At 35.7% G+C, this 22,336-nt stretch overlaps 12 protein-coding genes across 12 annotated transcripts; 7 read left to right on the top strand and 5 right to left on the bottom strand. All coding sequences in view use genetic code 12, as the record gives it.

Annotated features, from left to right (window-relative positions):
• Nucleotides 1–46: 46 nt before the first annotated feature.
• DEHA2A13904g (DEHA2A13904p) lies at nt 47–3,295 on the top strand (the record flags this gene model as incomplete). The annotated part of the gene is made up of 1 exon (XM_456934.2): nt 47–3,295. One exon carries the CDS (start codon nt 47–49, stop codon nt 3,293–3,295), a length of 3,249 nt encoding a protein of 1,082 aa, XP_456934.2.
• A 193-nt stretch (nt 3,296–3,488) lies between these two features.
• DEHA2A13882g (DEHA2A13882p) lies at nt 3,489–5,195 on the bottom strand (the record flags this gene model as incomplete). The annotated part of the gene is made up of 1 exon (XM_456933.1): nt 3,489–5,195. The coding sequence occupies one exon, from the start codon at nt 5,193–5,195 to the stop codon at nt 3,489–3,491; it is 1,707 nt and encodes a 568-aa protein (XP_456933.1).
• Nucleotides 5,196–5,978: 783 nt separating this feature from the next.
• DEHA2A13860g (DEHA2A13860p) lies at nt 5,979–6,780 on the bottom strand (the record flags this gene model as incomplete). The annotated part of the gene is made up of 2 exons (XM_456932.1): nt 5,979–6,637; nt 6,678–6,780. The coding sequence occupies 2 exons, from the start codon at nt 6,778–6,780 to the stop codon at nt 5,979–5,981; spliced, it is 762 nt and encodes a 253-aa protein (XP_456932.1).
• A 152-nt stretch (nt 6,781–6,932) lies between these two features.
• Nucleotides 6,933–8,207, top strand: DEHA2A13838g (DEHA2A13838p; the record flags this gene model as incomplete). Its single annotated transcript, XM_456931.1, has 1 exon — nt 6,933–8,207. One exon carries the CDS (start codon nt 6,933–6,935, stop codon nt 8,205–8,207), a length of 1,275 nt encoding a protein of 424 aa, XP_456931.1.
• Nucleotides 8,208–8,364: 157 nt separating this feature from the next.
• Nucleotides 8,365–11,535, top strand: DEHA2A13816g (DEHA2A13816p; the record flags this gene model as incomplete). The annotated part of the gene is made up of 1 exon (XM_456930.1): nt 8,365–11,535. The coding sequence occupies one exon, from the start codon at nt 8,365–8,367 to the stop codon at nt 11,533–11,535; it is 3,171 nt and encodes a 1,056-aa protein (XP_456930.2).
• A 92-nt stretch (nt 11,536–11,627) lies between these two features.
• On the bottom strand, nt 11,628–12,818 carry DEHA2A13794g (DEHA2A13794p; the record flags this gene model as incomplete). The annotated part of the gene is made up of 1 exon (XM_456929.2): nt 11,628–12,818. The coding sequence occupies one exon, from the start codon at nt 12,816–12,818 to the stop codon at nt 11,628–11,630; it is 1,191 nt and encodes a 396-aa protein (XP_456929.2).
• A 403-nt stretch (nt 12,819–13,221) lies between these two features.
• DEHA2A13772g (DEHA2A13772p) lies at nt 13,222–13,659 on the bottom strand (the record flags this gene model as incomplete). Its single annotated transcript, XM_456928.1, has 1 exon — nt 13,222–13,659. One exon carries the CDS (start codon nt 13,657–13,659, stop codon nt 13,222–13,224), a length of 438 nt encoding a protein of 145 aa, XP_456928.2.
• Nucleotides 13,660–13,845: 186 nt separating this feature from the next.
• DEHA2A13750g (DEHA2A13750p) lies at nt 13,846–15,888 on the bottom strand (the record flags this gene model as incomplete). Its single annotated transcript, XM_456927.1, has 1 exon — nt 13,846–15,888. The coding sequence occupies one exon, from the start codon at nt 15,886–15,888 to the stop codon at nt 13,846–13,848; it is 2,043 nt and encodes a 680-aa protein (XP_456927.2).
• A 240-nt stretch (nt 15,889–16,128) lies between these two features.
• DEHA2A13728g (DEHA2A13728p) lies at nt 16,129–17,208 on the top strand (the record flags this gene model as incomplete). The annotated part of the gene is made up of 1 exon (XM_456926.1): nt 16,129–17,208. One exon carries the CDS (start codon nt 16,129–16,131, stop codon nt 17,206–17,208), a length of 1,080 nt encoding a protein of 359 aa, XP_456926.2.
• Nucleotides 17,209–17,340: 132 nt separating this feature from the next.
• DEHA2A13706g (DEHA2A13706p) lies at nt 17,341–18,789 on the top strand (the record flags this gene model as incomplete). Its single annotated transcript, XM_456925.1, has 1 exon — nt 17,341–18,789. The coding sequence occupies one exon, from the start codon at nt 17,341–17,343 to the stop codon at nt 18,787–18,789; it is 1,449 nt and encodes a 482-aa protein (XP_456925.1).
• A 167-nt stretch (nt 18,790–18,956) lies between these two features.
• On the top strand, nt 18,957–20,324 carry DEHA2A13684g (DEHA2A13684p; the record flags this gene model as incomplete). The annotated part of the gene is made up of 1 exon (XM_456924.1): nt 18,957–20,324. The coding sequence occupies one exon, from the start codon at nt 18,957–18,959 to the stop codon at nt 20,322–20,324; it is 1,368 nt and encodes a 455-aa protein (XP_456924.1).
• A 582-nt stretch (nt 20,325–20,906) lies between these two features.
• DEHA2A13662g (DEHA2A13662p) lies at nt 20,907–21,908 on the top strand (the record flags this gene model as incomplete). Its single annotated transcript, XM_456923.1, has 1 exon — nt 20,907–21,908. One exon carries the CDS (start codon nt 20,907–20,909, stop codon nt 21,906–21,908), a length of 1,002 nt encoding a protein of 333 aa, XP_456923.2.
• Nucleotides 21,909–22,336: the final 428 nt, after the last annotated feature.

The following is a 22,336-nucleotide window of genomic DNA, read 5'->3' as shown; positions in this document are numbered from 1 at the left end:
CGAATCTCAATTGATACTGCAGTGGTAAATAAGCTATCTGATTAATATGTCCGATTCTCAGCCACCAGGTTCTAATAATGGCAAGCAACCTATGCGGAAGAACGACTCAATTACGGAGCCACTGGAGGGAAATAGAAATACGAGCATGAGTAGCATTTCCAATTCTCCAAGCCTAAAACCAAAATCATCGTCTAAATCAAGAAGATCAAAACAACATTTAAAAAAATTCACACCAGGTGGATCAACGGGCCAGAAATTGGTATTCTCAGTAGATGATGACCCAGGAGAACAAGGGAACGTGGAAGCGAATAAAAATAAGGTGAAATTTGATACTGAATACTTAGAAGGTTATAATGATGCTTTGAAAGCACTTTACCTGAAGAAATCAAGGAATATAATCAACCAGGAACCAAATACGAGCTATACTCCAGTATATGATGAAGATAATAATGAAGAGCAAATAGAGGTTGATGATATGTTAAAATCTACTAATGATGCCGAGAATATCCGTTCGTATAAATCTTCTGATATAGAATCGAATCTTATAAACAATATAATATCGGCAAAGGAAAATTTAAAGCTTTTGAAGTTTATTGAGAATAATAAGGATAAGGAGCTTCCAATTGATCAGGTTTTGGGTGAAGAAGATGAAGAAAACGGTAGCAGTGACGATGATAGTCAATCGGTTAAATCTGGATCTTCAGTTGAGTCTTTAAATTTGAGGGAAAGACAAGATGCCATTAATTCCACGCATCCTTTCGGTATTAAAATCTGGAAGCCATCGTTGTATAAAAAGAAGAGATCTGTAGCTGCAAGAGCGGAAGAAGATATCCATGATTATGATTCCCACGCATCAGCTTACAGAATATTTTGGGGAGTGTATGTGTGCAACTTCCTATGGTCTATCACCTTCGGATTAGCTTTATTTGTTTTATGTCTCATTGGTGCCTTCGTTGTATTTATATTATCTGGCTTTGCTATAAATAGACAGCTGAGACCATATGTAAAATTATTAATGAAGTTAGGAAAATACTGGCTTTCACCATTCGGTAAGTTTGTACTTTTGACTAAAGACAAAAATTATTTGGATGAAGATCAATTAGAAGGAAGAACTATTTCTGAATATCAAAAATGGAGGGAGCAAGAAGAAGGTAGATTATTCTTTGCTCCACCAAGAAGATATACAAACACAAATAATGAAACAGCGCCACTTCTTAAGGATCATAAAGGAAGACCTCTTAGTGATGCATATTCTTCACTTGATACGGCTGATTCAAGTGCTAATGCTTTAGAAGACCCCTTTGAATCAGATGATGAAGAAATACAAGATTTGGAACTTGCTGATATCAAGAAGAGATTTTTTGGTAGAGGAAGTTGGTCATCGGGCCGTTTCATGTTTTATTTATATTTTTACGTCATTTTACAACCTATTATTTGGATAGTTGGGATAATATGCTGGTTTTTTGTCTTCACGATTCCAATTGCAAAAGTTGCAAAGATTTTATGTGATCATTTGAGACGTCATCCTTTAGCATTACATTTTGAATTAGAAAGAGAGTATTATGCAAACATTGCTAATAAAGATGCAAGAAACAAGCGCAAACATCAGCTGATCATTTTGTGTACGTATAAGTGTTGTGGTTTGCATTACTACAAATATACTATTGATGGAACGAACGTTTTCTTCTATAATTTACTTGCCGCTGTTATATTTGTTATTTTTGATTATTTTGTTCTAAAGGAAAGACTTGGATGGGATACCTGGTTTACAGATTCATCATTCTTATTTTGCGCATGTTTGTTCTCAATCATACCTTTAGCCTACTTTATTGGACAGGCTGTTGCTTCTATTTCGGCTCAGTCCTCAATGGGACTTGGTGCTGTTATTAATGCTTTCTTCTCAACAATTGTGGAAATCTTTTTGTACTGTGTGGCTTTAAACCAATCCAAAGCTAAGTTAGTCGAAGGTTCAATGATTGGCTCAATTCTAGGTGGTGTGTTATTGCTTCCAGGCTTATCCATGTGTGGTGGAGCACTTAAACGGAAGACTCAACGTTATAACCCTCGATCTGCCGGTGTCTCTTCAACAATGTTATTATTTGCTATGGTGACAATGTTTGCGCCATCCTTGTTCTATCAAATCTATGGGTCCTATGATGTAATGTGTAAAAAATGTGATGCTGACTTTGATTTGCTTGATGCTGGAGATTGCACGAAATGTCGATTTGTTCAACCGTCATTTACATTGGATACCTTATATTACACTATTATCAAACCGTTTTCCATGATTGTTGCAGCGGCATTATTCTCAGCCTATGTTTGTGGTTTGTTTTTCACCTTAAGAACGCATGCTTCTTTGATTTGGGCTACTAATTCCCACGAACAAGCTGCTCTCAACAAAAGAGAAGATTATATAAGATCACCTAGCACTGCTAGCTTAGATCATTCGTTGCAACTTAAGTCAGGAAAGCCGCCATTGAAGCAAGCTAACCTATCACCCTCTATTTCAGCTACATACTCTAGTGGCGTTGATACACATAAACAAAGCGGCACCCATAAGGTGCAACCCTTGACGCAGTCACCTTCTTTGGATGCATATAAAAGTCGACAAGCTGTATCTCGAAATAATTCGTCACAGGGGAATGTTAACAAGCAAAAGACGTTCAACGAAAATGAAGCTGTAAACAAACCAGTCGGGCAAAATAAGGATGCAGAAAGTGAAATCGAAGAAAATGGTGGACATGATGCGGCTAATTGGTCCAGAAACAAATCAGCCATTATTTTGCTTGGTGCAACCTTATTATATGCGATAATTGCAGAAATATTAGTTGATAATGTGGACTCAGTTTTGTCTAATTTTCCTATTAATCCTAAATTTTTAGGTTTAACTGTTTTTGCTCTAGTTCCTAATACTACCGAATTCTTGAATGCTATTTCCTTTGCAATTGGTGGGAATGTAGCATTATCTATGGAAATTGGTAGCGCTTACGCTTTGCAAGTTGTTCTAATTCAGATTCCAAGTTTAGTATTATATTCAATTTTCAAAGAATTCGATAATGTTGACAAAATATTTTCGTTGGTCTTTCCAAGGTGGGATATTATTGCTACTTTGATTTCAATTTATTTATTCACCTATATTTACGCTGAAGGAAAATCTAATTATTTCAAAGGTGTTATTTTAATATTGATCTATGCTGTGGTGCTAATGGGATTTTGGTACAATGATAAAATTGAGGACTTAAATGATGGTTATACAAGCAACCCACGACAACCTGGTGAAGGAATCTTCTGGTGAGAAAATATACCCAAACCAAGCTAAAGTAGCGTTAAGCTCCCGAACTCGAATGTCTTGATTTTTATTTTTTGTAAGACCTCTTTAGTAGCTGATACGATTTATAACTACATAGATATCGTATCTTATGTACCAAAAAAAAGACAGAATTTTTGTATGTCATATATTCAAAAATATCAATCAAAATCGTATAAAACTACTTAATGAGATAAAATCTACCTTCGTAAGGACTCAAGGTACCTTCATCTTCGACATTGACGTTAGAGTGCAATAATTCTAATTTACCTCCGTCCAAGTTTTCAAACTTTAAACTTTCTGAAGTAAAATTTAAAACAATATATGCCTTCTGGCCAGCAGCTTCCTTAACATAAGTAAAGATTTTCTGGTTTTCGTTATCAAGAATTTTGAAAGAACCGTAGATCAACAAATCCTTATATTCCTTTCTAATCTTTAAACTTTGTTTCCAGAAGGAAAATAAGGAATTTGGATCATTCACTTGCGATGCAACATTAATTTCCTTATAGTTATCGTTAACTCTCATCCATGGTTTACCTGTAGAGAAACCTGCATTTTCAGTGTCATCCCATTGAACAGGAGATCTGGCATGATCTCTGGCCAATAAATTAATGTTATCCATCAATTTATCCATTTTTTCTTTGTTGTCTCCATATTTAGCTTTGAATTCCTTGTAATAATTGATAGTATTAATATCAAGATATTCATCAATAGACCACGATCTTGGTAAATTAGTCATACCAATTTCTTGACCTTGATAAATATATAAAGTACCACTCAAAGTAGACTGTAATAAAGCTAAAAGCTTACCTGATTTAACCCTATATTTATTAGAGTCGTTACCAAATCTGGTAATAGATCTTGGTTGATCATGGTTTTCATAGAAGACGGTAGACCAGGCATCAGTACCTTCGATAAAAGAACTTTGATTTTGTACTGCCTTTTTGAAATCAGTTAATTTGTATCCATCATAAATAAATCTATCAGAAGGGTTTGATCCAACTTCCACAGCGTCGAATAAGAACATCATATTCATCTCTTTTTCTTTGGCGCTTACATATTTCAAAGAATCTTCACGAGGTGAATGACCAACTTCTCCGACAGTCATAGCATCGTATTTAGAAGTGACAGATGCAAACATCTCCTTGTGAAATTCGTGAATTCTAGGTCCATTTTGGAAATACTTTTGACATGGTTGCCATTCCGAATCTGGGAAAACGATTGGGGCATCAGAGAATGATTGAACTTTTGAATACATACCGGCTGTATCAATTCTGAAACCATCGATTCCTTTTTCAAACCAGAATGACAAAGCAGACTTATAGATCGCCTTTCTTGTTTCTTCATTCTCCCAATTCAAGTCTGGTTGCGATTCAGCAAAAAGATGTAAGTAATATTCATCAGTGGTTTCATCGTAAGCCCAAGCAGATCCCGAAAAGTGAGATACCCAGTTATTTGGAGGATGTCTATTACCTTCAGCATCATAGCGTGCTGGCTTCCAGATATACCAATCTCTTTTTGGGTCGGTTTTAGACGATCTCGATTGCTTAAACCAGTCATGTTCGGTTGAAGTATGGTTAATAACTAAATCTAAAATCAACTTCATACCTCTTTTGTGGGTTCCCTCAATTAAGTTATCCATATCTTCTAATGTTCCGTATTTTGGATAGACCTTTTCATAGTTGGAAATATCGTAACCCATGTCATCCTGTGGAGAGTCATACATTGGGGAAAGCCAAATAACGTCCGTTCCTAATGATTTAACATAGTTCAATGTGGAAATAATACCTGGAATATCACCTACACCATCTCCATTCGAATCTTTATACGAAGCAGGCCAGATTTGATAAACACTAGCGTCTTTCCACCAAATGTAATCTTTAGTCATTATAATATTCGTGTTTTTCTATTAGTTTATATGAAAGTAAATTTATTACTGATTAAATATATTATTACAGTCTGGCTTAGGGTGATTTAGTCCCCTTTAAATACTTTATGTTTCCCATCGTTTAGATTTAACCCCACGATTCATCGCTCCTCTATTATGTAGACAATAGTTTGCAAAGTATTTCGCTATAATAATTTCAGCGATTAATTTTACGAGCAATTCTGCGATCATAGAATTGCCGCAATACGTTCGAATTATGTGGGGAGATTACAAAAATAAACTATTGTCCCACTTATGTCTGATATATAGAACAATGCTTGAATGTCTTGGTGCTTGGATAATTTCATATTTCGGAATAAAATGTGGTCTTTATTCGTATTCTCGTAAATAAAGGGTTCGTGCATTGAATCTGTTTTATATCTACATTTACCTTTTCAAACACACTGGATATCCTATGTATTCGCTCAAGTGTTCTTAAACCGATCCTAGAGTTTATACATGCAAACATACTGTATAAGATGAAGGATATGAATAGAATCTATAATTGTACCCTCCTCTTTTTCGTTAAGGACGGAAAAATTATGTTGAGTTTCTCCATTATACACCGAGTTTGCCCCACTTTTCACCGGATCTTCATGAGATGTAACAATAACGACCGATAATCGTACGTGAATGTGGGAACATAATGTTGTTAGGTGGTAAAAAGATCTAAATATATGTATATTGTATCTGTATAAAATATGTAGTGACCTTCAGAGACCTTGGGGTCATGTTCAGAGGCGATCAGTGAGTGAACATTGTTTTCTCTATATTATGCGGATCAATAGTGTTCCAGACGGCCAATTTCATCTTGAGGTTACCGGGGGCCAACTCGGGATATTCATAGTCAATAATTGAAATTAGCTCCTCGTATAGGACTTGATAAGCTTCGGAAGTAAAGTGTATTCCGTCAGATAGTAACGAGCGAATGGAAACACTCTGTTGGGCTAATTGTTCATCTGACCAACCTCCCTTATTCTTAAAAGCTGTCCATAAATCTAAGAACGGTACCTTGTATTGTTCTGCTACAGATCTTGCAGCCTCAGAGTAGGTTTTATTATTTGCACTCGATGAAATATCTCCCGGACCGTTTTCTGCATAACTTGGTGGAAGAAGTTTAGGATCGTGCAATGCAGGTCCTATAACTACAAGTCTTATGTCGTAACGTAACGCCTTGTCCACCATTGAGGCTAAATTCTCTCTATATCTTGACACCGGCACATGTTGAATCGTGCTTAGTGCGTCGTTTGTACCAAGAAAAATCGTCATAAGTTTCACCTTTGATCCCCCTTTATGCTCGACTTCTAATAACTTGGGTAGGATAAGTCCGCAATGATCTGTGTTATAACCACTAAATCCTCTATTCAAAATATCTAGTTTCCTCATATATGCTGATAATGTTACTATACGGCATTCAGATAAGGGTTATTAACGGTTACATACCTTCCTGCAAGGCCGATCCAAATACAAAACCTGAACTTTGATCAAATCCATGTTGAGTTATCGAATCGCCAAATAGAACTATTTTATCAAAGTTCAATTCCATTATAGCCTATATCAGTTCCACTTTCAAATAGTGCTTTTTTATCGTAAACTTTTCTCGTCCTCGTAATTCGTGCAACGCTCATTTACATAGTATCTATTTTCTGAAATTTCTGGATAAACCTTTAATACTTAGTTATCACCAAATACTTATCAATGTCAGATTCAAAGTCATATATAATTGTCATCAAACTTGGGACCTCATCTTTAGTAGATGAGGTTACCAGAGAACCAAGAATTGCAAATATGTCGCTTATAGTGGAAACTATTGTCAAACTTCGTCGCCAGGGACACAAGATAGTCCTTGTCTCATCTGGGGCGATTGCGTTTGGGATGAAAAGGGTTGGTATTTCTAGCAAACCATCAAAGTTAGCTGCGGTCCAAGCGTTGGCATCAATTGGTCAAGGTCGCTTAATTGGATTATTTGATGATCTCTTTAGGCAAATGGAGCAGACTATTGGGCAGATTTTGCTTACAAGAAATGATATAAGTGATTTTAACCAGTATAAGAATGCTAAAAATACGTTACATGAATTATTGGACATGGGAGTGATTCCAATTGTAAATGAAAATGACACGTTATCAGTAGCTGAAATTAAATTTGGTGATAATGATACGCTTTCGGCAATTACTGCAGGCATGGTTCATGCCGACTATTTATTCTTAATGACAGACGTTCAATGCTTATACACAGACAACCCAAGGAGTAATCCAGATGCAGAACCTATACTAGTGGTAGACAAAGTTGATGATTTGGACGTGAAAACCGATACAGAATCGGGCGGATCCAAAGTGGGTACTGGGGGTATGACTACAAAATTAATCGCAGCTGGATTGGCTACTAATGTTGGTGTCACTACTATAATAACCCTTTCTAGTCAACCAGACTCGATTTTATCTATTGTGTCAAATATTCAGTCTATGGATAAGCTTGATTTATCTACTGAACAGCAAACTAGATATATAGCTGGTGAGATCAAAAAAAACAAAATCCCCCTCCATACACGCTTCTTAGGGTTACCTCGTGCAACTAAGATAATATCGGATAAGAGATTCTGGTTATTACATGGTATAAAAACTAAGGGAACTTTATATATTGATCATCTATGTTATGAAGCCTTAACTAGAAAAGATAGGGCTGGTTTACTTCCAGTGGGTATTGTGGCTGTTGAAGGCAGTTTCCATGAAAGTGAGTGCGTATCAATTAAGGTGATTGCCGAAAGATCCTCTCCTTTATCTGATGGTCTTGAAGTAGGAACCTGCAGAGTGAATTATAGTGCTATTGAAATAAACTTAATAAAAGGTTTACACAGTAGTGAAATTGAACCAGTTTTGGGATTTGCTGATAGTGAGTACGTTGCCCATAGAGATAATTTGGCATTCCAGCCAACCTTACCACCTTCCACTGAATCCTTATTTGAAAATAATTAGCCTAGTAGTTCATCAAGTTAGTTTTTAAATATACATCCGTACACCAATATTATACTCTTAACAAGTACTGCAGATTGTTCCAGTGAATATCAATATTGAACCTACCATATCAATCTTATCGATTAGCCATAGTAAGCACTCTTGCAGTTCAACAAGCATGGCAAATGACTACATCCAATTAGATGGAATCAATTGCCATCCATCGACACATAAGTTTCGAGCACTCGTTACAGATCTTGCATCTGTTGTGCAAAACGAAGAAGAGATTATTACTTATATTGCATCTTATCAAGTTAACATATATGTGGGCACTTCTTTAGGACAAATTTTGCATTATCATCATTTCGAAGATGCTTCCGATTATATTTTAATTTCACAATTACAAATATCTCAAGACAAGAAACCGGTGAAGAAGATATTGATACTACCTCACATTGAAAGGGCACTAGTTTTATGCGGTGAAATTGCAAGTGTATACTCTGTCCCAGAATTATCCCCATCACATATTGGTAAATTGAAGAAAATAGTTGATTTACTGTACTTTTCAAATCATTCTCCCTTGAAAAATTCTGAAATACGACCTAGTATCGAGAATGAGGAAGTACTAACTTTAACAGATGATAAAATTCGAGTAATTCAAGTTAGTAAAGAACTGATTAAATTAATCAAGGATATAAGCTATTCTAATGCTATAAAATGTGTAGCATTTAGCTCTTTGAATATGCTGGATCATGGTTCTTTGGCTGTGGTAGCAAATGAAAAGAATTATGATATAATTGACTTAAAGAAGACTCGCAAAGTTCCATTATTTGACTATCACCCCAATGCAAATGACGACATGTATCCTCAAATTGTCCCTTTTTTTCCTAATGATGATGAAACTGATGAAGAGATTTTACTTACAATCAAGTCCGATGAGTCTACGTCTATGTCAATGTTTATTAACTCCTCTGGTGATATTACAAGAGGAACATTATTATGGCCAAGCGGCGAACATCCGTCTGGTGGTGTTTCAATTGAATGGCCATATGTATTTGCTATATGCAAATCGAATAATTTAAAAAGCAAGATGATCGTCGCCTCTTTGAAGTCATTTGAAACTGAATCTAGCTATTACATTCAGGATCTCTTGAATATTTCGGAGGGAGAAAAAGATTCTAGAGAAGTGGTAACAGATTCTGCAGAAATTACAAATCAAGAAGCTAATACAGTAGAACCTATAATGGAAACCTTACCGAAAGAATCAAGCGCAGATGATGTGCCGCCACAAACAGCCTCAAATATTAAAGATGATGATACTGATAAGAATTCTGAAGGCTATAAGATATTGAAAGTATATCAAAATATAGAATGCAATGATGACGAGCTTTCAAACTTATTAAGTAAGACTGATATTAAGGATGGTTCTATAATGAATTCAAATTCAAAATACAATATTGGGAGCACAACATTAGTATACAAAGAATCTAGTATTTGGATGATGTATGAAATTAACCAGATAATAACTTTGACAAAGAAGATACGTGAAATATCTTTAGGCACTTCTCTTAATTTAGAAGAAATAAAGAATATATCAAAGCTGTTAGAAGCGATTATTCCAAAATACACATGTGAATTACATGATTATTCAATTCAATTTCTTTTCTTATTATACACCCTGGAAGGTAATTATAACCAATGCATGGAACTATCATTCCAAAAGGTAAAAGATGGTACAAATAAGGCTTCAGAGCTAAGCCTTGATCCGAGGTTTGTAATATTTGCTATTGATAGCATTCAACCTAACGACCCATTGTTGCTGAACTTTCAAATTTTTACAGGATTAACTGATATAAGTGAACATTTATTTGACAGACATGTCCAAAATGGCCTTTTAATTGACTATTTGGAAAAGCTCTACACTGAATATCTAGTCGATGGGGACGATACTGACGAGGATCTTTTGAAGTACTGTCGCATGAAATTATATCAAGAAAAGCTTACTTCGAGTAAACTCCTAATTGATTTTATCAATCACCATGATAAGGAGATATGGAAGATTCAAAGTTTGAATAATGATGACATCTTAAATCTTGTAAAGAACAGCAAGAATTATTTTGGTTTATTACAGATATACCTCACATTGGTAGACAATTCAGAAGAACACTTTAAAGAGGAAATTTCTAAAGAAATATGTGATATATGTTTAAGATTGTTAGATGAGGAATTAAGTGATCCTGACGTAACCAAGCCATTAGGTTCTGAAGTACATTTTAATGATGTTTCTTTTAATTTGCAAGAAATAATCTTATCTCAGCTTAAAGAGAATGTAAAGAATGATAACACCTACTCAAAATACTTACTTGAAGTTTTGAAATTTAATCCTTCAGTGGGTTTATCATTCATGAAGGCAAATAATGACACGCAAAAAGCAACTCATAAGCGTATTATTGAAGAAATGTCCGAATCGTTTTCTAATGAGATCGATTTTTCACAACTACGCTTAGAGTACATGGAATCTAGCTTCTTAGAAGCTTTGGAAATTGAGTTGGATTTAGAAGCTCTAGATGAATTTCTCGTTGAATTGACCAAAGGAATTGTTTCGAAATTGGAAGACAGTAATAAATTCAATTTTAATATTTTACAACAAACTTACCAGATAGAAAATTCATTAAGTGATTCAAAATGGCCTAAAATAAGCTGGCCAGATTATTTAAGAATTAGCATGAAACGGAGCGAGTGCCAACAATTTATTGATGTTTATTTGAAGATCTTGGAGCTCTTAATTATCAGAACTCGGAATAGGGATTCACAGTATACAAGCACTATCAGCAAATTTGAAGAGATTATTTCTGTCGAAAATATATTCAGTTATTTTAAACTGATCTATAGTAAACAGGAAGATTCGCTTGTAGGACTACTTGAATTTTCGGATTACTCTAGTGCTGAGTATGTTGCTTTGTATGGTGAATTTCCTTTGCCTGTGTCTGCCTGCTATTTCAGAAATTCGAAATATATCACACTGAATAATAGATCATCATACAAGCATAAGAAGAACAATCTAGTTAACATATTTCAGTTTTACATTAAGAGAGAGTGTGATGACCACCAGCACTTCCCAGCAATACAGCATTTTATATCAACTTACGGCATTCTATTTACAGTTGGAGAAGTGCTAGCAATGGTACCAATTCACTTTCCAATTATTTATTTGCAAGATTACTTGAGAAACGTGATAATTAACATAGATGCTGATCATAGAGATACAGGTTTAAAAAAGATCTTGAGCAAGGTCGATGCTAAGTTTACAAAAGATCTTTGTAATGATCTAACACCTGAGGAGCAATAATAGTTAAGGAAGACGTCATTGAGAGTGAATGTGAGAGGAACATTGATTCATAGATAATAAATTTATATTTAAATATATTTAATTACAAGAATCTAAAGATAACCTAATAATAAGAGGATATAGTCGATAACCATACCGAACCAAAACACATACCCTGTATTAATGTTACTGGTAAATGCTTTCCAGCAGCTCTTTGGGTCATCTAAATTAACATTTTTAATTTCTCTAAATAATCTTGAAAATGCCCAGGCGCCAAATAAATAAAACCCAGGTCCCATTCCATTCATAATACCTGCAGTAGTGAATAATCCAGCCTGAAGTGTAGAAAGACTGTTAAGTATAGGCTTGGTTTTTGATCCCCAAGCTAAAGCCGTTGATTTTATTCCAGCATGGATGTCAAAGGCTTTATCTTGGTGGGCATATATGGTATCATAAGTCATACACCAAATAAAGTTAGATAAGAATAATGGGACTGCGACAGATAAAAGTAAAGGTGCGCCAACAGCAGGAAATCCTAATAAGCAACCCCAACTGTAGCAAATAGATAACATTGCTTGTGGATAATACGTAAATCTCTTAAATAATGGATATGCAGCAACAAAAGGTAAAGAAAGGGCTCCCAAATAGAAGCATTCAAACGGCAAACTCAATAGTACAGCTAATCCAGCAAAACATTGCACGGCTAACCAACCAACAGCTTGTGGAACGCTAACTCTTCTGCTAGCAATTGGTCGTTCTATGGTTCGTGCGACTTGGTTATCAAGGTTTCGATCCCATATATCATTTATGGTACATCCAGCACCTCTCATAATAAATGCACCAATTGTAAATAAAGCAATGGCTGATAATGTTGTCGTTAATGGGGCCGTTACAGAATACGCTGCCATAGTTATTCCCCAGAATGAAGGAAGAAGCAATAACAAAGCTCCAACTGGTTTCTCTATTCTCATCAATTCAGCATATGGTATCCATTTTTCAGGAAGGTTAGCAACCCACCCGAGGCCTGCCAATCTGGCCAACCGAGAAGCCTCTAACTCTTCAGGCGTAAATCTTGATCTGTTATCCTTCACGTCTTTTTCCATATCCTTATTTGGTTTCTGAGGCTTATTTCCAGTCTTTACTACTATTGGTTGTTCATCGAACGAACTTCCTCGAATTATAGACATGGAAAAAAATCTCAAATGAGCTAGAGATTTACTCGTTGGGTTGGCAACTGTAAGTCTATTGATAGCAAATGACCTATTCAAAGCAGCCGTCCGCCACAAAATCCGTCCAGGTATCATTAGTGAATGTCTCTAAAGTAACTGCTTTCTGATAAAGTATTCGCTAAAAAAGGACGATTAATTTACGAGCACGCGATTAGCTGAAAAATTGGAAAATTGGCATTCATTCAACTTCCGTCATAACGGATGTTCTATATAACTGTATGAATATGAAGATAGTAAGCCATCTATGCGTCTAGCTATATTGGGAATCGCCTAGTAATGATAAGCAGACTCTATGTTTTGAGAATTTATCCAAACCCAAAAACTATAGAAAGCCTCGTATCAGTATTATACCAAGTGTTATGCGTTTCGAATATGAATCTGTAGTCAATACCTATTGCATTCACATAATATGTATATGATCGACCCACTTCATCCTCTGATCTGTTCGAGATTTATGTTTTAATCAAGGATATTGATATTATTCAGACATTTGTAAATCGGCATCTTCTGCTCTGAAAGATTCGAAATCTTGTTCGCTGTTGTTTTGTACTCCTTCTCTCATCGCATTGTGACCATCAATCAACGTTTGTAACTTGCTAAATTCATCGGCGGTTGTTTCATCGGTTTTCCTAAACGTAAATATCTGTCTGCACATCGGACAAAGACCTTTAGAAGTATCTTGCTCCAACCACTTTAAAATGCAGTGTAAATGAAAGTTATGCGTACATCCACCTCCTAATACTAATGGACAATCATCCCCCGGATATTTGCAATTAGGACAAGTTCCATCAAATGAAACACGGCAAATTCCACATAATTCATCTACATAAGCACTATCATTCTCCAGGCCTTCAGAAGGCGCCAATTTCCAATGCCACGTAGTAACCCCATGCCATTCTACTATATTGACCTTCATCACTTCAACTTGTCAAGTTGGACGCGCTGTGATCTCTTGATAAACAATGATTTTATTTGTACATCAAAATAAATTTCGCATTTATCGCACTAATGGCATTAGTATAGTATTACGATTGAGATTATATACAGCTATCAAATATGCTTTTTATCGACGAGAATATAAATACACTCTACTCGGTTACAATTAAGTCTTCTTGTAAACTAACCCCTTGAAAATATCAAATGAGTTCCCATCAGGTTGCAATTCTAATGTTTCACCATTATTGATATCTTCAGCGATAAGTAATCCATAGTCGGATGTAATACCCCTGATAATGCAAGTTCTTGTTTGACCATTTCCATGTGCATCTAGCTTAACAATTTGTGAGGTATGGAACCACCGCTTGTAATATAATGGCAAAAATGGTTTTATGCCTGAATGCTTAAACACATTATAGAATTGGTCTATGGTGTACATTAGTTTTGCCAATAATATCTCATGCTTGAACGGAGGTAATGGTTTCAAACCGTTCTTTTCTCTTATTTCGTTTAATCTTGCTAATACAAGGTTTAGGGAAGTTGTGGGTGCAGAGTTTGAAACGTTAACACCGACACCCCAAACTAGATGGAATTGGTTATTCAAAAATTGTGAATTAATCAAGGCTCCCGAAATCTTTGCATATTTCTCGTCATCCCCATCAACTGTCTTGGTAAATTCATTTTTGTCTTCCAATGAATTGAAATACTCTGGCTTCAAAGCAAATATATCGTTCGGCCACTTGATTTTGACTGGCAAGTCTTCATATCCCGCGCCATTCCCTGGTTGTATACTACCATATCCTAGTATCAGCTCAATTAAAGCTAAACCACATAAATATTGTAACGTAACTATAGAAGAGGATTGGTTTTGACCTGATGAGATCTTGAACAATATAGATTGTGCCATCACACCTTTGGGATTAATCCAAACATTACCTCCTCTACCTCTTCCTGCTACCTGTGTTGTTGCTGCTAGTGTGAATCCATTCGGCAAATATCGAAGCAAGTGAGGATTCGACTCAAGCATAGCATTGGTTGAGCTAACAACCTCTCCATAACCAATAACAGATCCAAAGTCGCCAACTTTACCGCTGTATTTACTTAACATAGCTAGAGTTTCAAAGTAAGTAGACATATCAAAATATGGAGTCTCTTTGCTGCTGGGTAAGTTTTTCGACGTAAACACCTTAATGTGTTTTATGGCAGCGTGTGGATCTTCAATTTCATTTTCTGAACTGGAAGTATAGTTATTTATTTCCTCTGTCTCTTCGTGGAAGCTAAAAGTATCATGGTTATCTTCGAAGGTATTACCATTAACAAAATCGAGGTTTTCTTTTAAATCACTCATTAATTGAGTCATGTTTGTTGGGTTTAGATTAGACAGTAAGTAAATCGGCGTTATCTTAGGAATTGATGTATTCACATCATCATTAACACGCAAACCTAATTTTTTTAAGCATTCCTTCATAAACACTCTTCTGTTAAAATCGTTTTCATTCAATGTATCAATTACTTGTTGGAAATTTCTATCACCATCGGAGGAACTCAATAACAGAGGAGTAAATTCCGGGTGTGAACCCGTCAACAATACATCCCCCTTTCCAACTTTGCAGTATATGGCCGCCGCCTTCTCTTCGTCTTCGACATCTAATGGTTCAGTGTATCTGGCCAATATTTCGACATTAGAATATTTCGACGCATTTAAGAAAACACATCCGCCATTATAGTAGTTATAAGCTTCTGAAACACAATTTGGCAATGCCTTAGTGTTCACAGCCAATTTAGTAGCTTTGGCCCCACCGTGTGATTCATACATGAAGCCCTTATAAGCGCATCCTTTAGCAATTCCAGGAAAGAACCCCAATTCCCTGGAACCCGAAACCTCCATTTTTGCATCACCTACCTCAAACTCGACTCTACTAGACGAATAATACCCACCAGCACAAAACCCGATAAATTTACCTCCTTTTTTGACAAACTGTGAAATTTTTCGATTACCATCCCCGTTTAAACTCCGGCAAAATGGTAAATCTGCTCCACCTGGCAAAACCAATAACGAAGTTTTATACATCCATGGATCGTTCAATAACGAATTCTCTGAAATAGAAGTAACTGCATTGTATGGAGATAAGTGAAGTCGAAGCGTTTCTAAACAGTGCTTAACACTTTCTGTCGTAGTACCTGGCCCAGCATAAACTAGGACATTCATTTTGTTAGCAAGACGACCTAGAATTTTGTTTTCAGCAATATATATCCACTTAAATAGAACTATAATCAAACGTTAAGTTCAACAAAATTTGTACCCCTAAATGTTGTGAGCTATTCGATGGAAGTTGACTCTTGAGTCAACTATGATTCCGAAATCAGTGCGTGTAATTCCCATCGCATCTCATAATTTATCACGACTACTAACAAAACTACCAACAAATGGAGAAGTTATTAGTTAACAATGGCATTGATAACAGAACAAAGTGAATCCATTCAGTTAGATCCGACAGCCGGATTTGTTATCAAGACTAAAATTGTTTCGGCTAACGATCCATTAGCGCATGCATTATCAACTAAAGTTTTTATTAATGTTTGTCACGATGCTCAAGTTCCAAAGCCAGCTCAAGATTTTGAGCCATCCGTGATATTCCCGTTGATCATTGATAATCAGTGGGAAATTCCATTGATCGTGTCAAGAGAGAAGTACACTAAAGATAAAAAAGGACAACCTTCATTCGTTTACGATTGTTGCATCAACACATTGTGTTTTCAATGGTGCCAAATCAACAACGATTTGAGGTCTATCTTGATTGAATGGTGTATTGAATCCATTGAACTCTTGTTTGACGTTATCTTAGAGAGAGAATATTCTATCCCCAAGATGCTTTCCAAAGGAGAGCTTTCTCAAACAAAGATTTTGAAGGACGAACTTGATGAATCAGGATTCCAGAAAAAATTGCAGAGCCTAAAGAAGAACGAGACATTGGGGTTAATTGAAGAAATAAGAGACAGAGACCAGGATGGTATGGACCTAGATGAAGATATGGGTGAATTACCAAATTTGATGAACATCAAAGCAAAAGACACCGATACCAGCTCCAAGCCCTTAATTCAAGAAATAAGCGATATGCAAATAGACGTAGACAAAAAGAAGGTCACAGCACCAAACACCGAACATACTACGCATCGTAATGTCCAGAGAACCTCAACTATAGACGAAGCCCCATCATCACTCGTAAGTACAGAAAAATTGAATTACTCGATCACTTTCAAGAAAATATCTCTGAAACATCAACTACTTGTGAAGTTTGAATGTGCCAATCTACAATCATGCACCAGTATTCAATTATCATATGTCAGGAGTTCGCATGCATTGATCCTAAATAATTCAGATTCTAGGTATTATTTCAACAAGTCAATGACAAAATTGAAAATGAATACATTGGAAATACCATTACCAAATGATATAACTATAAATGAGGAACATATCTTCAATAGTTTCTATGTTAGACCAGAACATAGTTTATATATATTTTGTTAATGTGCCGCAATTATATTCCGCATTAGGAAAGCCGCCAACGAGATTTTGTGCACGTATTTTTGCGATAATACTTTATCTATTTAATGGGGCTATTTCCATTATCTGAAAAACTCATCAAGTAATGATAAAACGATGAATGCTGAGGAACCATTGCTTACTGGAGCACATAGCCATGAGCAATATAACTCTTTGGGACATAAACCAAGTTCGCAAAAACCTGATTTCGATATTACCCCGAAATCAGAATTAAGGTTCATTCTTCGTTCTTCAGGTCCTTTAGTTATAACATTTTTCTTGCAATACCTCCTTTCGGTGACAACTATATTCTCAGCTGGTAAATTGGGTCCGAGGGAATTAGCAGCGGCATCATTGGCCGTTTGTACTTTTAATATCACCGGATTAGCAGTGTACCAAGGAATGGCCACAAGTCTTGATTCTTTCTGTTCTCAGGCATATGGTTCAGGCAAGTTGCATAATGTTGGATTATATTTCCAACGATGCTCCATGATGATGATGGCGATTACTCTTTTTCCATTGGTTTTTATTTGGTGGTATTCAGGGACACTTTTACAACACTTGGTACCAGACCCAGAATTAGTGCATTTGACTCAGACATACTTGAGAATAAATGCCATTGGAGCGCCAGGGTTGATATTATTTGAGACTAGCAAAAGATTTTTACAAGCACAACACTGTTTCAATGCAGGTACATGGGTATTGTTAATTGCAACGCCCCTTAACTTCGTTTTGAACTGGATATTAGTTTGGCATCCTACTTATGGTCTAGGGTTTAGTGGTGCACCATTGGCAGTCTCGATAATTTACTGGTTTATTTCGTTCATGATGTTGGCATATGTTTTATTTGTTGATGGAAAAAAATGCTGGGGTGGACTTCAATTATACAAAGCGTGTAAAAACTGGTCACCGATGCTCAAACTAGCCTTACCTGGGGTTGTTATGGTTGAAGCTGAATACTTAGCGTTTGAGATTTTAACCATATTTGCAGCCTCTTTCGGTACTAATGCATTAGCAGCCCAATCCATTGCGTCCAACGCAGGATCTTTAGCATTTCAATTACCTTTTGCTGTTGCCGTCGCCATTTCAACCAGAATCGGTCATTTTGTGGGAATGAAACATATTTATGCTGCAAAGTTAGTAACCCGTATAACCGTGATTTTGTCAGCTTATATTGCAGCTATTAACTTTTCACTCGTCTTTTTTGGTAGACATAGTTTGGGTAAATTATTTACTTCATCCCAGGATGTATTGAAGATCAGTGACAAAATTTTGATATTGGTCGCTATCAACCAAATTGCTGACTCTTTCAATGTCTTGGGTGCTGGTATTTTGAGGGGCCAAGGCAGACAAAGCATTGGCTCAATTTTGAATATGATATCGTATTATGTGATTGCATTACCCATTGGATATGGTTTGGCATTTAAATTGGAATATGGTTTGTTCGGTTTATGGACTGGTCTAATTTTAGGTGTCCTCTTTTTAGCCATTACAGAATTTATATGTATGTGTCGTAGTGATTGGCCACGGATATTGGTAGAATCATATGGCAGACACGATAATTAGTGTTTATAGTTGCAAAATATAGAATTTAGTACATAAGAATAATAACATTGAAGATGAGATAAATATGCAGTACAAAATTTTTTATATAATTTTTTTTTTTTTTTGATAACTACTACATAGAATCAGGTAATAATCTTCCAACTACTAAATAGCAACGTTCGCCTATTATGCCACCAAGAAGGAGATTCGACAAGAAGTCTGCTAAGACTTTCTCTATTGTCCATAGAGCCCATGATGATGCGTTATATTATGATAATGAGGCTTCAGAGCATGTTCTTGTTCCGGCACCAGGGCAAGAAAAGAAACACAGCAGGATGGATCCTGGTAACAAGAAGAAGGTCTTCTCAACATCTGATTTAGAACAGAACTTGACCCCAGAGGAAATCGAGAAAATAAGAGGAAATGAAGGTTTAGCAGCACAATTTGGTATTTACTTTGATGATTCGAAATATGATTACATGCAACATTTAAGGCCAATAGGGGAAACTGGAGATGGTGTTTTCATTGAGCGTAAAAGTGATGAAAAGGATAAGAAGAAGCCAGCAAATATTGAAGATTTATTTAGAGATCAATTACCTTCTGAACAAAAAATAAAAGTTACACATGACACATTCCAAAGCATTCCACAAGAGTTAAAGGGATTCAAACCTGATATGGATCCTCGTTTAAGGGAAGTATTGGAAGCTTTGGAAGATGAGGCGTATATTGAACCAAGTCAACAAGAAGTAGGAGATGATGACATTTTCGCTAATTTAATAAATTCTGGACAAGTGGAAGATGAAGACGATTTTTATTACGGTTCCGATGCGGACCAATTTTATGAAGATGAAGAATACGATGAATGGGATCTTGACAATTATAACGAAGAATATGATGCCAAATATGCATCGGATGAATTGGATGAACAAGATATGCCTTACAATAAGGGCGAAGCACCAGAAGATTTGGTTGAGGAAAAGCCACCTACTTTTTTGAATGCAAACTGGGAAAAGGATTTCAAGAAATTCAAAATAGATAGCAAGAGTAAAGCTAATGACTGGGATTCAGATGATGATTTTGAAGACGAAGATGAAGACGTGGTTCCAGATTTGCCGTCATTTAATGGTAACAATCAGTCAAATAAAAAGTTATCCAAAACTAAGTTGAGAAAAAAGAAAGGTGCTATGACTGATACATCGTCATTTTCAATGTCGTCATCGGCTCTATTTCGTACGGACGGTTTAACCTTATTGGATGACCGTTACGAACAGTTGGTTAAGAAATTCGAAAATGAGGATGACGAAAATTATCAAGAGTTTGATATGGATAGAGAGAGGGGCGATTTAGAAGGCATGCTCGATGATTTCTTGAATAATTATGAGTTAGAAAGTGGTGGAAGAAAGTTGGTTAAAAAGGATCAAGAGAGACAGAAATTACAAGAAGCTGCTGATTCCGTTTCTAAGGGTAAGCTTGCTGCAAGAAGGAAGAAAGAAAGGCAAGCCCAAAAGGATCCTCTAAGTAGCTTAGGCGGTTCCTTCGGAAATTTAAACATATGATTATTGATAAATTGAAGTGCAATACTGATTCTGATAAACCTATTGTTTGCGTTAACGTTTTGCAACTACCTACGTTAACTAAAACTATGAGTCTGTACTCTGCATCTCACCAAAAATACAAAACGTTATTAGTAGATTCGGTAACTCCTAATAATTGTCTACAGATCACATTTGTTAGTTATATACGTATATAGAGATAAGCTTACATGCTATAATAGAAAGATCAAATGTCTCGTGGTATATGCCTCCATTAGGGTCACTTGAAGAGATTAGCCTTACATCTATGATAAAGACTACATTTTCTCACGTGTAAAGTCGGGCGAAATTTTTGCTCATTTTTTTGTCACTTCCAAAAGTGATAAACAGGACTACCTCATAGGAATTATAATCCAATATTATCTTGATCATTATATTAGTAGACCATTGATCGACTACAATCTCATTAGATTCGTCCAAGTATAAAGTGCAGAAATTTTCAAGATTAATCTCCGGCTCAAAACTTTTTTATTAATATTCATTTATATAATAATTAGCCTTCTTACATTTCGCTATTCAACATCTGCTACCAAAACCACAACGAAAATGACATCAAATAGCGTAAATACATCAATATCCAAAGTTTATGCGGATGTATTAGCGTCGAAACCACAGTCATATTGGGATTATGAGAATGTGAACATTAAGTGGAACTCGCAAGAGAACTACGAAATTATTAAAAAGTTAGGTAGAGGGAAATATTCTGAGGTGTTTTTGGGAATAGACTTAACCAAAGGTGACAAATGTGTTATCAAGGTATTAAAGCCGGTTAAGAGAAAGAAGATCAAGAGAGAAATATCGATTTTAAAAAACTTGGTAACGGGTCCTAATGTGATCGGGCTTTTGGATATAGTAAGAGAGCCACAGCTGAAAACCCCTGCGTTGATATTCGAGAATGTCAATAACCTTGATTTCAGGACTTTGTACCCTACATTCACGGATTACGATATAAGATTTTACATGTACGAATTGTTGAAAGCTTTGGATTATTCTCATTCAATGGGTATAATGCACAGAGATGTCAAACCACACAATGTTATGATCGATCATGATAAGAAAGTTTTGAGGTTAATTGATTGGGGATTGGCAGAATACTACCATCCGGGAACAGAATACAACGTTAGAGTTGCATCAAGATATTTCAAAGGTCCAGAATTATTGGTAGATTTCAGGTTATACGACTATTCTTTAGATTTATGGTCTTACGGTTGCATGTTAGCATCAATGGTATTTAAAAAAGAGCCATTTTTCCACGGTAATTCCAACACAGATCAATTGGTACAGATTGTTAGAGTTTTGGGATCTGACGATCTCAACAGATATTTACAAACCTATAATTTAACCTTGAGTGATGACTATGAAGACTTGGGATATTATAATAGAAGACCTTGGAAGAGATTCATAAACGAGAATAACCAGCATCTTGTTTCGGAGGAATTCCTTGATTTCATCGATAAATTATTAAGATATGATCATCAAGAAAGATTAACGGCGAAGGAGGCAATGGCGCATGCATATTTCAATCCAGTGAGAAATGCAGCAAAATAATTCGCTAATCTATTTCTAAACCTTTTTACAAATCAATTCAATAATTGCTACAGTACTTCATTTCTAATATTATATAGCTTGAATAATATGGCCCACTGTCCACATTAGTTTCGATATTTCTATCATCGTATCCGCTTTTGTTATAATCTCATAATCTCCTTGTAATAAGTGATTCATTTTTTAGTTAAATTCGCTTTTATTAAATGTATATCATTAATCCTAGCAGAAATCGAAAAATTCTGTAAAAATGGTATATATTTAAAAAAATTGTTAAAATATTCAAGAAACCACTTAAAAAATTCTAAAAAATAGTTGAATGTTCTTAATCGTTCGAAATGTATTCATTATAGTCTAATACACTTGATACATAACTATCATAGATATTCGATGGTACCAGATCTGTCAATTCAAGTTGCAAGACCTGGTTC

This window comes from Debaryomyces hansenii, assembly GCF_000006445.2.
Source record: "Debaryomyces hansenii CBS767 chromosome A complete sequence".
Taxonomy (NCBI): domain Eukaryota; kingdom Fungi; phylum Ascomycota; class Pichiomycetes; order Serinales; family Debaryomycetaceae; genus Debaryomyces; species Debaryomyces hansenii.
Note: the sequence above shows the minus strand (reverse complement) of the source record. Positions and strands in the feature narration are given on the sequence as shown.